At 46.1% G+C, this 15,861-nt stretch overlaps 1 protein-coding gene across 1 annotated transcript in view; it reads right to left on the reverse strand.

Moving 5' to 3' along the window:
* The window catches only part of NSMAF (neutral sphingomyelinase activation associated factor), a 267,295-nt gene extending 254,922 nt beyond the window's left edge, over window positions 1-12,373 (reverse strand). Inside the window, exon 1 of the mRNA XM_029591349.1 lies at window positions 12,116-12,373. Coding sequence (XP_029447209.1) covers window positions 12,116-12,159 — 44 coding nt within the window. The 5' untranslated portion in view covers window positions 12,160-12,373. The remainder of the gene's footprint in view (window positions 1-12,115) is intronic.
* Between the last annotated feature and the right edge of the window lie 3,488 nt (window positions 12,374-15,861).

Genomic DNA, 15,861 nt, shown 5'->3' on the forward strand with positions numbered 1-15,861 from the left:
GCTATTTCTTTGTCTTTCTACACACCTTGCTCTTTGCCTCCTTTCAGTCTTACAATGCCACCTCTCATCTTCCTTCTTTCTCAGATATAGCTGAAAACTGTTTTGACACTATGCTTCACCTCCTTGGCAATCTTTGCTTTAACTCAAGTCACCACAATCCTGATTTATTTCCTTGTTTCCTTCAGCTTCACCAGGTATTCTTCTATGTGTTCTTCTTTTTGAGCTCCTTTGTACTTTTTGAATGCCGATCTTTATGCCTTTTATTTTCTCAACCATCACTTTGATCATATCGGTTTCTTTATTCTCTTACTTTTATTTATTTTTTGCATAAAATGTTAGTCGCCTTAGTTATATCTCATTTGAAATTTGGCCCACTGTTCCACCTTACCCATTTTCTCCTAGCCTTCTAACTCTTCCTCAAGGAATGTGGCAATTTTACCAAAATATGTGTTTCTGAAATCCAAGATATTGATCTTCAAGTGACTTCCCTGTCTTGGCCATTATATCCAACCATATTGCCTGATGATCACTGGTGCCTAGGTGGGCACCAGCCTGGACATTTGAGATACTGTATCTATTTGTGAGTGCCGGATCCAGTAGCAATCCTCCACTCATGGGTTCCATCACCATTTGTCTGAGCATAGACCCTGAAGGGCATCCACCATCTTTCTATTCTTGCAGATTCTGCAGTAGGGACTCATCAATCCACATCCAGCAGATTAAAATTTCCAATGAACAACACATCTCCCTTACTTCCCATCTTTTGGATGTCTTCAGCCACATTTCAATCCAGTTCTTCTGACTGATTTGGAGGTTTGTAGACCACACCACTGTAAAAGAAAATGCCATCTCTTTTTAAGACAGCCCACAGCACTTCCTCTTTTCCCCACACATTTCAGTTGCTTGGATATTATTTTTGACATAAAAAGGTACTTATCCCCCATTTCTATCCTTTATGAACAGGTTATACCCTGGGATGGCCGTATGCCATTCATGATACTCAGTGAACCATGTTTCTGTAATAGTAACAATATCCAAGTTCACCTCCACCATTAGGGCCTTCCGATCTGGAATTTTATTGCCCAGACTGTGTGTATTTGTACTTATAGGGGTAGATTTTATAAATGTACGCGCGGGCGTACTTTTGTTCGTGCACCAGGCGCAAACAAAAGTACGCTGGATTTTATAAGATAGGCGCGAAGCCGCGCCTATCTTATAAAATCTGGGGTCGGCGCGCGCAAGGGGGTGCACATTTGTGCAACCTGCGTGCGCCGACCCCAGCGCGCGCTGCCTGTTCCCTCCGAGGCTGCTCCGAAATCGGAACGGCCTCGGAGGGAACTTTCCTTCCACCTCCCCCTCCCTAACCCACCCCCCCGGCCCTTTCTAAACCCCCCCCCCTACCTTTGTTGGCAGATTTACGCCTGCAAAATCGGCTCGGCGCGTGCAGGGGGGGGTTGGGTAGGTTTTCGGGGGGTACGCACGTACCCCTTTGAAAATCTACCCCATAGCTTTTCAGCTTTTCTCCCTCAGTTTGTTGTTCTTCCTGGACACCTTTTCTGCTCTATTGAACTGATTTTTGTTAATTTCTCCACCCACTTCCTCTATTTGTCGGGTGTGTTATTCATACTTCCTTCTGCCACTCCCATTCTCTAGTTTAAATACCTTATGACATACTATATGAATTTTTCACTTAGGATCCTTTTTCCTGCTATTGACAGATGTAAACATCTTTTCTATATAGCCTTTTACTGTTCCATATATGACCCCAGCCCCCAATATATCCAAAACCTTCCTTACACCAGGTTTTGAGCCATATATTGAATAGCCTTCGCCATGTGCCCAATCTGCTTCCCAAGAGTGTGGAAATCTCTCTATGCCATTTCTAGCAATCTTATCGGCTAGATGGATGATAACATTGATTTTAGAGTCCTTACATTCTTCTTTAATTGCATTAATTATCTGGTTTGCTTTTCTTCCAGCTGAGGATTCTGCAAAGCATTTAACTATTGTGTTCCCCTCAGTATGATTTCCCAAATTGGTGCCTCTTATGACCAAGTATCCCAATATAAGAGAGAGTGGATGTTGGTGTGGATGTGGGTGTCACAGTTTTTGTCCAACCAGAATCTAGTGTAATCCATTTATTCCTGGGTTTCGGGATGCTCTAAGAAGGGAATCAAGGGCTGCAAGAAGGGAATCAGTACTTGCCCCTATTCTTTATAATATTAACTTGGCCCCACTAGCAAGAATAATTGAAGAACGGGGCTTTAGTGTCCCTATGTATGCAGATGACATTCAAGTGACTGCATACTATGATTCAAAATTGATTCCTGATCCTTCTAAATTTAATAATTGTTAATAGACACTGTTGCGCAATGGTTAACCTGACCAAAACTAAAAAATAATCCTTATAAATCAGACGCCCTTTGAGTAAACTGGTATTCTAACCCTGATGAGTTAGCGCCATTAACTTAGGGGGTTGCAATTCCTATTAAAGAGGTAGTAACAACCATTGATGTCTGACTGGAAACTAAATTCTCCAAATTTTAAAAGTTGTGCAATCTTCTTTTTAATTTTTACATTTTATTCTGCATTACCTCTTAGACACGAATAATCTGTGTCTCCTAATGCATGTACTGGTTGGTTATTGCAACGGTCTACGCTAGGGTGCACCAAAGATTAAGCTTAAGAGGATACATATTTTACAAAATACTGCTGCCAAGTTAATTCATAAGAAAAAGAATATTTAACATGTTACACACTTACTGGAACATTTGCATTGGTTACCCATAAATTGTCACATCTGTTTTAAGATTTTATGTTTGGCTTTTTGTGCTCTCTATAGGGGCCTGCTTGTCTTATTTTTCAGAGTTGTTAGTGTGTTATTCCCTATCAGGATCTTTCCATGCTGCCAACCAAAGCTTTCTGAGACTTCCGTCGGCATCTGAGATACAACTAGAGCAAACTAGACAGACTTCTTTTAGTTATTGTGCTGTATTATTGTGGAACTCTTTGCCAAATGAAATTTTGTTAGAATTAAGACTACCTGAAATTTAGAAAAAAGGTAACATCCTGGTTATTTTCTTAGGTTTTAAATAAATAATTAAGTTAAGGTGCTTTCTAGGTGTTATTTATTTACTCAGGATTTCTTTTGTTTTTAACAGCGTTGTGATTTGATTTTATATTTTATGCTGAGTATTTATTTTTGTTCTTTTTGATATAAATTATGTGTGTATTTATCATGTAAACCATATAGACTTCTTGAAAATTTGTGGTATATCAAATGTAATAAACATATGGGAGTTCTGAGAAGCTCCACTGAGGAATCTTTTCAATCGTCTCTGGCAAACATGAATGATTCTAGAGAACTAGACACAGGCATTGTTCCTCATTAAAAAAAACAAACAAAAAAAAACTAGATATAAGAGAGGCGGCTATCTACAAGCTAATTAGTCAGATCTCAGCAAAGGGTAAACTAAGGAGATCACTGCTAAAGGTCAGGAAAATGCAGTATCTTAAATCCAGCAGCCTAAGGATGGGCCCTAGGCTGATTGACCGCGTTAGAGGCTGGAGTCATGCCAAGGAAAGGGAGGTTAGCAGTGGAATGCTCAGATCAGTTCTAGAGAATTTACCTTGTGTTCTAGAATTTGTCTCCAGGTATGGAAATCACAGCAAACTACTCTCCTGCCCACCCTTCATCCACTGTTATGAACTTCTGCCTTCCAGCTCTCCTTTCCACTCCACCTGCCTAAAATTGAGTAATGGCATCACCCACCACAGAACTTGCCTGCTGCTGCACCCCTTGCCTACTCCAGCCTGCCATTGCTTCCCTCCCTCCCACACCAACCTGCCAGCGCTCTCCCCCTGTCATGTCAATGGGTCTTCAACCAGTAACCACGGAGAAAATGAGCTGCGATTCCATCAGGGAGAGCCACAGAAGTCATGGAAACCTGGGAGAAGAATGTGATACTTATCCTCCATAAGGATTGATGACTAAAATATGCTTAGAGAACTCTCAATAATATAGAGGAAGAATTGTCCCGACAGGCCATCCTATTTAAACCCAGAATCTGCAAGGAAGCTTTACTGGTAAAAAGGAATTCTGGGTCTTTTGTTTGTTTCTCTGCTCTGCCTCCTTCTCTTTCTGGACTTTACCTGAACCTTGCCTAGTCAGAATCTTCCTGAGCCTTGCCTACCAGGACTCAGTCCAGACTTCACTGGCTTGGACTTCTGGACAGCCAAGATATCTGCTGGGACCTTGGATTTTAGGACTCCACCTTCAAACAGGTGCTCTCACCTCTACCTTCTTGTTGGTTGCCTACGCTCTCGACCACAACCTTGCACCTTCTACACAGGCCTACTACCCTTCCACACCTCCATCAGTTTGTTACTGATATTCCTTTCATCCTCTCTCCCATACCAGCCTGATGCTATTTCCCTCTTGCTACTCTTGCCTAACTACTTCTCCTCCCTGCCTTCCCTCCCTATCTCCACTCCATTCGAGACATGCATGGCTGAGGGAATGACAGGCTAGGGAAGTAATGGGTGGAAAGCAGAGACTGAGGGAATACAAGGCTGGATAGGAGAGAGAGATAACAGGCTGAAATTACAGGAGGGATGGAGATAAGGAGAGAACTCTAGGAGCAAGGGCTAGGAAAATCCAGAAAATAGGCTGGTGGCTGGCACTGGACAAAGGAAATGGAGCTCAGGAACACAGTAGCTGCCTGGGCTAGAAGGACTCACTGAGCTGCAAAAGGAAGAAAGGAAGTGGGAGAGAAAAGCTGGCAGGGAGGAAATAAAGTTGTAAGGAGAAGGGGAGAGCAAAAAATGTCAAAAGAAAAAAACAGTTAAAAATAAAAATAGCAAAATAAATGGCTGACATCAAGATTTTCTCTAAAAAATCACCCCGCCCCCTACCCCCAAGAGGAGGGCAGGTGCAAGAGGTGGTACAAGGAGGGAAAAAGAAAAAAGCTATAGCAATAGAATATGGGATATGAATCTTAGTAAAAGAGACAGAAGAACAAATGTACATGTCCTAGTGAATAGGGTAAAAGAATACATATAGAATAATTTAGACCCACTGAAGAAAAATTAGTGAAATATTTTTAAAGGATATTTTTGCATATGGAATTATATCTCTTTCAACTTGGGGAGACAGATTGAATGCCAACCTGATTACTCTTAACTCCAGGCAATTTATGAATCAAGTGACTTCAACCTTCGAATACCTGCCATGTGCCATTTGTCCTTCACACGGGCTCTCCAGCCTACCAGGCTGGCATCAGCCCCTAAGGTAATCTATTTTGGCAGTTCCAGACTTACGCCTTTGGACAGATTGGTGTTGATGAGCAACCACTGGAGGCTGAATCTGGCCTCCCTTAAGAGGAGGAGTCTCTTCTCAGTCCTGTCTCTTTGGGGATCACCAATAAAATTCTTTGTAGCAAGCATATGTGGGCCCTATTATGGCTGCCATTGACACTAGTACCTGCAGGAAGTCCCTCGCTCTGGGTCTCCTGCTTGCCAATAATTCTCTCATTTGAGGCTGGAGCTTCTGCACCCTTTCCAGAATCATAAAGATGTTCCCTGTCCCTATGACAAGACTCACTCCCAGATGAAAAGGGACTGGGAAGGCTGAATCTGGCTCTTGGGATCATTCACAATCTAGCGCAATGACTCCAAGAGTTGTTTCACTCTTCAAGTGAACTGTCTGGTCTCCTGCTTTGACTTGACTCTGATTAGCCAGTCATCTAACTATGGCTGGAACAGAATACCTTCTCTTCTTAGCACCATTGCCATTACTATCATCACCTTGGTGAAGGAATGAGGTGCCGTGGCCAGACCAAAGGGCATTGCCTTGAATTGATAATTAGGACTGCAAACCTTAGGACTTTCTGGTGTATCTTGCTGATAGGAATATGAAAGCAGGCCTCCGCTAAATCTAGGCAGCTAAGAGACTCCCCCTTTTTGGTCTGCCCCATTACAGATTTCAGTGTCTACATCCTGAAACGTGGTACTCTAAGGTGTCTGTTTATACCCTTAAAGTCTTAATACTACACATAATGCCCTCTCCTTCTTTGGTACTACAAAGAAAATGGGATAGCATGCGTCTCCATTTTATGATTCAGGAGCTGAGACAATCACTTCAAAGGCAAGCAATTGGTCTACAGTTCCTTGAAGTCTTTTTATTTTATTGGAGCCCTGCATGGTGATATTATGCATGCCTCTAGTACGGGACCAGCCAGTTCAATGGCATAATCCTGCCAGATAATTTCTAGGATCCATCTGTCCCTGGTAACATGAGTCCACTCCTCGCAAAAATCGGAGGTTTGGACCCTAGTATCTTAATTTTGTTCCTCTATGCCCCCTGAGTTTTGGTAGCTTTTTCTCAAAACCCCTTCTGGGTACCACAAAATGCTGGTCTCACTGGGATCCTTCCCCTTTGGAGGTTCAGAAGTCTACTTGTCCTGTACTATCTAGATTCCTTAGACCGTTCTTTAAAGGATCTCATAGTGACCCTGATTTTGTCCTCTGGTAGCCTCTGGGGCTTCAAGTCCTCCAAATATTTCACCAGTTTTCTAGCTCCTTACCAAGCAGCAGGCGTCCCTTAAATGGAAGCCTGTTTAACCTAACTTTAGTCAAAGAATCTGTCAACCAGGGTCTCAGCCATAGAAATCTTCTTGCTGTGACTACTGTTGCCACCTTCTTCGATGAGATTCTAATTAAAACATACTGGTTGTCAGCTACAAAGGCTGCTCCTGATTCCAACTTAGTGGCTTCCAGAGGATCCTCTGTTTCCAGTCTAAAAGCCTGTCTCTGCTGTAGCCAACTTACCAATACCCTGGCTAGTTGACTGCAAGGAGAGATCGGCCATTTCCATTCCACTGTCCCCTTTCATTTCTCTGTAAGCCTTATGCATAAGGAAAATAAATTCCATTGAAAATTCAGTGTCCCTGCAGTCTTTCCCACAGCCTTGACCTGCTTGCTTCCACCTCCATGTCAGCAGCCCCGATGACATTCTTACCTCAAGCTGCTGCCCCTCAGACTTCCCTTGTGCTGGCATTGCTCTTCCCCTGATATAGGCAAATCACTGGCATTAGCTCGGCTGCCCACTTTCTGCATACCTCTCCGGCCTATTTTTCCACTTGGATTTCCTGTGCATGATATTTGATTAGGAAAGAGCTCACTATGGAACTTTGCTTCCGACCACTGCACTGCAAGCACTTCCTACCTCTCTCCATTGGACAGGTGGTGAGGTGGGAAGAGAATGGCTGTGACCTTTTTCACTTTCTCAGAGCTTCTTTCACTTCTCATGTGTGTCCAGCACTATGCGGACCACAGTTCACAGCCCTTCTGGCAGGCCCAAATGGATTTTCACTCCTCTTTTTTTTTTTCCCGAAGAGGTAAAACAGCTTTTTCAGCTCACTTTCCTTTCCTGGGGAAAGTGACCCATCCACGGGCAGTCGCCCCATCTCCATTTTTTTTTTTTTTTTTGCTATCCCAGAGTAACCACTGCCACCTGGAGGCAGAGAACTACTAGCAAGTTATCCTGCTAGCCCAGAATATATAGGCTCAGATGACATCACATAAAAAAAGTTGTTCTCTGCCTCCACTGGGTGCAAGAATGTAACCTACTTGTCTGGACTAGCCTGACAGGATGAAGAGAAAACACTTGTTAATAATATCATAGCCATTACACATTAAACCAGGGATGAGCAATTTTGGTCCTTAAGGGCCACCACCCAGACTGGTTTTCAGGATATCCCTAGTGCTTATGCATGACACATATTTCCATACAAATGAGGCATTGTGAATGCAAATCTATATCATGCATATTCTCTAGTGATATCCTGAAAACTTGAGACCCTCAAGGACTGGAATTGCCTATCCCAACCATAAACACTGATGTCTATAAATGATGTATAATTTAGATCGGGTGGCCATCATGTGGTTCGGGAACCATACATGGCTCTTTCCTGTACAAAATGCAGTCTTTGTCCTCATGCCCCCATGGAAACTGAGCACCACTGAACAGGACAGAGGGGAGAGGCTGGAGCAGGAAGCACACATACAAAAGAACAGGACAAAGAAGTGCCATTCTGGTTCCTATTCCTGACTGCAGTGAAAACAGGAAGGTGGAACTGGACAAGGAAGCAGAGGTTCTTTGATCATCCCTGCTCTGCCCCTGCACTCCTGTCTGCAACCAACAGCAATGAAGAGCAAGAGTAGAAGGGGCAAGGCTGGATCTGACAGGACAGCAAAGCAGAGCCAGTTAATTCTCTGCCCCAGCCTTACCCAATCCTGTCACCCCTTCCTCTGCCCCACCTGCTGCTTGGAGTAGAAAGCTCTTCTCTAATCTGCCATCTGCAGGGGAAAGGCTGGAATGAACACTGCCCCAGGCCCAGCACATCATTGTGCTCCCAGGACTTGGGATTTAGCTAACTACAGAAGGAGGAAGCAGTGACTGGGAGCTCCAGTCCGGTTAAAATGATTTGTGGGAAGGGAAGAGAAGGGTGGTAAAGTGCATAAATGGAAAGGGAGGGTGGGAAGTGCAGTGCAAAAAGCAGTGAATGTTGGGGGAGGTGAAAAAAAACAGTGCAAGAGGGGTGAATGCTTCTTGGGGGAGTGACCTGAAAAGGTATAAATGTTGGGAGAGTTGAGGGAGATAAATGCTTGGAGATGAGGAGGGGTGAATGTCATCTCCTGCCCTGTCTGCCTGAAGTCAGCAATGCAAACTGGACTATCTGGCATCTTACTCCTCCCCATGGTTCATGCTGCCATGTCTTCTGCATGGTGTGAGGTGACCAAAGCTAGGGTGGAGGAATAGAAGGGTCAGGATAAGGGGTTGCATGAGAGCCATATGGGGGGTAGACTTGTTTGTATGTTAAATAATGTGGGGGGTGCAAAAAGAGCACAAGAGTGCCAGGGATGGGATACAAAAAAATCAAAATGATTGCAGAAAAAGCATTAAAGAGGTGTGGGAAAGCCACAGTGGGAGGGTGTATAGGGAAACCCCAATTCTTGCTATCAGGATAAGCAGCTAAGATGGACTCTCTGACATCAGAAAAACATGGACATTGACTTATATGGCTATCTGCTGCTGTGAAAGACTGTGCGGTTGCTGAGTACATGCCCAGCTTGACAGATTTACAGGCCCCTGCCAGCCTGGAAGTTGCCCAGTGAAAAACACAAGTACAATTGGTGCTGTGTGAATATGTGCAGCCAGAACACTAGGGGCCTCTTTTTATTACTCTGGGCCAATCCCAGAGCAGGACTTATCAGCTCACTATCAGATGTGAACAACTGGCAGTTGTCATGCTGGCCCCTCTCTGAACCTGAAGAAAGACACAAAGATCTCTGAAAAGCATGCACAGCCACAGTCTTTCAAAACCTTAATTGTGTATTCACCTGACTATGCATGAAGCTGCTGAATTATGCATAGGTAAACCCTTAAAAAGCAGCAAAGAGCAAGCACTCAGAGTCAATCATTGCCCATCCAGAAGAAAACGACCCGTCCAAGACCTGCCTGCGACTGGACTGAGAGAGAGATTGACCCTGTCCATGTATCTGTGAGTAGAGGAGCTGAGCTCACCTTGCTGCTGGCCAGTGACAAGGTGAAGCCCTCCTCAGCTCTGGACAACCTTGCCAGTGGCGAGCAGATCCTGCCACAGCAGAGTATGGAGGCCTTTTCATACAGAGCAAACTGCACTGGATGTCCACTGCATTGGTGAGAAACTGAGGGGGGTTCTAATCCAACCCTATCAGTGGATCAGAAAGATAGTTCTGGTATGCAAGTCTACGCTAGGGGAGGTGAAGCTAGCATTAACACTGTAATCTGATAAGCACCGAATATCAAGTATGCTTTTGTAACTATTGTTTATTTTTGTTTCCCTAATGATGTGCTGTCCTTATATTATTATCATTATGGTAGCTCCTGAATAAGATTTTACTCAGGCAAAGAGTCAATATATGAATTCACCGTAATTGGAGGGATTGCTGGAAAAGGAAGCAGTGGGAAGGGAAGTAAGACCCTAGAAATCCCCTTACAGGTGTGTGTGAGTGTGAAAGAAAGCCAAGGATGGTGATGAGGGTGAAACAGTCAGAAATGGTGTCAGGGTGGAGGTGTGTGAGAAAGTGCGAGCCAGAGGTGGTTGAGAGGACTGGAAGATGACAGAGCTAGAGTTGGATGACAGAGAATAATAAGTAGTGATGGGTGTGTGTGTGGAGTGATGTGGGACAGAGAGCCAGAGGTAAAGACAGAGAGAGACAGTAACAAAGACAGAAGTGGTAATGGAGGGAGGAGGAGACAGAATGGGAGTAACAGGTGTGATGGGATGGAGGGGTGAGAGCCTCACAAAGAGGGGTGATAGGGGTGGAGGTTGAGTGAATTAGAGCCAGAAGGGTAGATGGCAGGTGTATGAGAGATTCATTGAGGATACTGGAGGGGAGGGATTAGATAGATTAGGTCTATCTGAAAGAGGGAAAGAGGCTGGGGAGAGTGGGGGGTAGAGGTTGGAGAGGAGTTAGGGAAGTGAGAAAGAGAAGATGTCAGAAGATATAGAGCTGGGCAGAAGGTGAGGAGAGAGGGTGAAAATAGCACAAGGGATGAGGCAGGAAGTGTTACATTATGAATGTCAAGCCCCATCATTGTCTTGTGGGACTGGTGGAAAGACAGAGAGACTGGCGGGAACAGGGTGGGAGGAGAGATGTTGATGATGAAGAAGGAAAAGTGTGTGAGAAAGTGGCAGGGAGGAAAGAAGTCCCCAAAAGGGAATTCATCCTCATCTCTTGAAACTGTGAGGGTCTTTGGTACTGTACATCTGATTCTTCAGCTACTGATGCATGAAAGATCGGCCACCCCTGATTTACATGCTCTGAATTATAAGCTTTCTAAAGAAAAGATTATGGATGACTCATTCAGCACAAGTTCATAGTCCTGATGAGAATTAATATCCTAAAATCTTCTATGGCAAATAGGAGAAAAATAACCCAAGGTAAAAAAAAACAACCTAAGAATCTTTTTTTTTCATAGCGTATCACCAGGGCATGTTTCAAACCAGAAGCAGACACATGATCTTCACATGGTATAGTCAGCATTATTCAGATGATAAATGCTCACTATACCATGAAATCCCTATCACGAGTACCAAAGAAAAGCGAAGCTACGTCTCTTGCAAGCGGAGTCTTATAGCTGCTATAACGATTTTTTTTTTTTCAGACTGATGGGCTGAAGTGAATACCCAGAGACGATCTTTCCACATTCACGTGATTACTTTGTGTTTGTTTGTTTTTTCGCAGTTACGTAATAGCCCCCGTAGCCCAATTATATACGTGACGCCCACTAGAACGGGAGCCGAGTCCCTCCCTCGCAGCCTCACTTTGGGTTAGAGCCTCGTCCCTTGCTAATACGCACTGTAAGGGAAGCCGTGGTAGGCCTTACTTTTAGTGGGTGAAGGTCCAAAACTATGGGAATTGTGTCGGAATTGAAATAAGACCGAAGCAGTTCTTTGATATTCTCCTCGTCTATTGTATAAGCAGCGTTCGAGCGCCGCCTTGCTTGTCCAGGGCGAGAACTATGGAGGGCAGCAGGCGTTATTAAACGGGACCAGTGCCCCCAGAGGAGGGGCAGTCGCGAGGGCACGGGGGCGAGGAATGAAGCGCCCAACTCGCATTTTCTCTAAGGAACTTTACGGGAATATTAAGTTATGCTTGCGTTTACTGCCAAAGTAATGCCTAAAGTGGTGAAAGGCTGGGTAGGGATTAGAGCGTAGAGCGCAGAAATAGCGACATCACAAGCAGCTTCTCATCTGCTGCTGGCGGAGGAGGCAGCAGCAGCCACTTAAGTTCTCGCTCTCCCTTGTGCTTTGTGTGCACACGAGGTGGCCATGACGTAGGCAGCAGGTTAGGGTCGCCGCGTTCTTTCCCCTCCCCAAATCTGCAATTCTTAACAAGGTCCCTTCCCGCCCTCACCACTCCCACAAATAGGCGCTCGGCTCCGGTACGGCGACGCTTGGGCTTCTTTCTTTCCCTTCCCCGGCCGACATTGGTGGGGTGGGGGGACCCATCTCAGGGCCAGGGCAGCGCGTGCGTGCAAGCGTCTTCCCGAGAAGAAGTCACGAACCTCTCTTTGGAGGAGTGCTGCTCCTTCTTCTTCCTGAAAGCCATTGCGAAAACGGCCACCCGAGCCTGCGTCCGTGCAGCAGCGGGTGGGCTGAGGGCACCTCTTGCTTCTGCTGCCGGCTAGAAGGAAAACGAGGCGGGTTCACCGTAGGGCGGGGACGGAGAGGAAATCAAACCCGTGGCCGAACCGCGGAGCGAGCGGCTGTGGTGGGCTCATGTTTCCGGGAAGGTGGCTGCAGGCGTTATATAAGCGGATGGAGCCCTGCCAACTTGTCCGGAGTTGGTCGATTTCGGTGGCTCAATGCCCCGCTTTATTGTAGACGCCGAGTATCTTTCCTTTGCGGGAAAGCAAGCGTCGCTACCTCTTTTTTTTTTTTTTTTCCTCTTTTTAATCCCCTTCTGGTAGCTATGCAAAAAAACTCAAAACAAAATCCTGCTTCATGATTTCGGATGTTAGAGCTCATGTGCCACCTCACATATTTATTTTTATTTTATTTTGTTTTTGGGTGGCCTCGTGTTGCCAGCTGCGAATTTATTGCAACATAGTAGTCGACACTGAATCAATTTATTGCCGAGGTTTAACTTTGATATGCGAGTTGCTTTCCCTGTTTTGTGACTATGGGAAAAGTGCTTAGTACATCGGGATAGCGCAACGTGTTTTTGGTTGGACCCAAACCAACCAGTCCCTGCTCCCTTCTCTCTGTCGTTTTCTTCTATTCCCTCACTGTCAAACCTCCTTACTTCTCCCATCTAGTGGTGCACACCTAGGGTTGCCAACTTTTCACTGTGAAAATTCAGAACTAAGTAAAATGTTTGCAGATGGTGTGAATTCACACATGACTGTTACCGTATAGGGCTTCACTGTGGACTCCTATGTAGGTCATGCAGTATAGCAAGGATGGCCAACCTTTCACACATTGAGAGTCACAAAGAGATGGGGAGCTGCCATTACTTTTACGGAAGGGGTGGATGTCCCTATGCCTGAGAGAAAAGGCTAAGCTTCTTTCTCCCCCCCACCAGACTGAGATACACACAGTCACACAAAGTTGCGCACACACACACATTCTCGCCCACAGACTTTAATATATACAGCCTCTCAGAACAAAGACTCGCACACCCACTCATGACACAAAAGACACATTCTGCTGTTGTGCTGCTGTTCATGTGCTCACTCAGTGCCCTTCTGCCTTAGCATTGCCATATCATTATGTAAAGTTCTTGCTAGGTGTCAGCCTTTCCGCAGTCTACAGCAGTCCCACCCCTTTTCAGCACCCTTACTCTCCCAGCGACTCACTGGTTCTACAGCCTGTGTATGTAGCTTGTAAGATGCCGGTTGGTCATTCCTCACACATGCAGAACATAGGCACTTATCAGATTCAGAATAGAGACCATAAATAGAAATGTGCAAACAAAATCGGAATTAAAAACCACAACAAGCCAGACTCTTGTTATGCAGTGCAACAATGGAAAAACAGAAATCTCTATTCTTCATAAAACATTAAACAAAATCAATAAATATAAAATCTCCATAATAGTAAAACCATACACAAATTTAAAAAAAATAGCTTAGTCTACTGTTCGCTTGCATTTCAATTTTCAAGCAGTTTTCATAAGATGGTTTTATTATTTATTAATCACTCAAATTGACCTCCTTCCTATATCACAAATCACTTTTGACGCGATTGAGCACCAATATATTGACCTTCATAATAGGTATCATACAGCTCGATCCAGTATCGTCCGCTCGAGGATTGCCCGTCTGTAACGTGCTCGTAGCGCACAATTCGGGCGCGCAAGGCAGTTCGGCGATACAGTGTCCAGTTTCACGCGTCCGTATCGCTTCTGAAAACAGACGCATAACCCTTTCCGCACCCGGCATGTAAATGAACGAAAAAGCTGTATAATGAAGGAATTAGCTATTCCCCTGCGATACTGTAACGGGCGCTGATATTATCTCCTCTGTAACCCGCTGTTCTGCCGCGGCCTTAACCTGCTAGTTTACCCGCCTCCCCCTAGTAGGAGTTAGTGTAGTGTAGAGTAGGGTAAAAACATTGCTTACCCGCCCTGGTCCCGTCCGGTCTCCTGCAGCCCCCGTCCGGACCGGACGGGGCTGCAGGAGACCGGACGGGACCAGGGCAAAAAAAAACAAACGAAAAAGTAGCAAGGCTCGGGCCTGCTATGGTAAGTGTAAAAAGTGTAAAAAACAAAAAACCTGTGTGTTATATAAAAAAATAAAACAATTTTAAATACCTGTCGGAGGGCCGTGGGTCCAGGCGGCCGGTGGGCGGCGGGCAGCCATCAGCGGCATCCGGTAGTCCCTTCTCCCTTCCTCCCTCCCTCCCCTGCCTGGATGAGCGCCAAAATCGCACGGGCGGGTCGGCAGCAGGATCCGGGAGCGGCGGGTAGGCAGCAGCGGGGTCCGGGGGGTCCGGGGCAGCGGCAGCGGGGGGGGGGGGCAAGCGGGGGGGCGGCAGCAGGATCCGGGAGCGGCGGGTAGGCAGCAGCGGGGTCCGGGGGTGGCAGCGAGATCCGGGGAGCCAGCAGCGGCAGCATGTTCGATCGCGCAGGCAGGTAGGTGGCAAAGTAAAGATGGCCGCCTGCACGGGAAAATCGTGCAATTGGCCGCTGAAGACGTGACGTCACGACGTTTGGCGTCACGGGGTGTGACGTCACGTCTTCAGCGGCCAATTGCACGATTTTCCCGTGCTGGCGGCCATCTTTACTTTGCCACCTACCTGCCTGCGCGATCGAACATGCTGCCGCTGCTGGCTCCCCGGATCTCGCTGCCACCCCCGGACCCCGCTGCTGCCTACCCGCCGCTCCCGGATCCTGCTGCCGCCCCCCTGCTGCTGCCCCCCCCCCCCCGCTGCCCCTCCCCCCCCGGACCCCGCTGCTGCCTACCCGCCGCTCCCGGATCCTGCTGCCGCCCCCCCCCCGCTGCCGACCCGCCCGTGCGATTTTGGCGCTCATCCAGGCAGGGGAGGGAGGGAGGAAGGGAGAAGGGACTACCGGATGCCGCTGATGGCTGCCCACCGGCCGCCTGGACCCACGGCCCTCCGACAGGTATTTAAAATTGTTTTATTTTTTATATAACACACAGGTTTTTTGTTTTTTACACTTTTTAAACTTTTTTACACTTCCTGGTGCCTGTCATTTCAAATGTCATTTGAAATGACAGGTACCAGCGCACCCAGGTTACTGTATAGGCGCTGTTACAGCGCCTATACAGTAAAATGGGTTGCGCGGGCATAACCCTTCCCTAACGCTTCACAGCCGCGGCATGCATTTGCATGCCATTAGAGGAGAGTATCGGGGAGTTAGTGAAGAGAACTGTGCGTGCGGGGAGGAAGGGTGCGCCTGACACTACCTCACTGTTTTTACCGCGGCCTTACTGGATCGAGCCGATAGTTTGGTAATTAAACCATATTAACTCAACCTTATAGATAATCATTGGTCAGTCCATATTTTTTTAGAATTTTTTGTGTGCATAAATAATCTTTGTGCAAAAATAATAAATCACATAATCATGGAAATACTTCTTCAGTTTTCTTCTCATCAATCTTAGTAGTTCAAACAGTACTTATCTCAATTTTCTGCGTGAGTTCTTATATTGAAAATCCACAGATGATACACTGATTTCATACGCCTCACTTCATGTTCAACGTAACTCGCTTGTAATCCGCTCAATTCTTGCCCTTTCGACACCGTACAGTGTTTCGGACTTAATCTTGTCCTTCATCAAGGGCT

Source organism: Rhinatrema bivittatum, chromosome 2, assembly GCF_901001135.1.
Source record: "Rhinatrema bivittatum chromosome 2, aRhiBiv1.1, whole genome shotgun sequence".
Lineage (NCBI taxonomy): Eukaryota > Metazoa > Chordata > Amphibia > Gymnophiona > Rhinatrematidae > Rhinatrema > Rhinatrema bivittatum.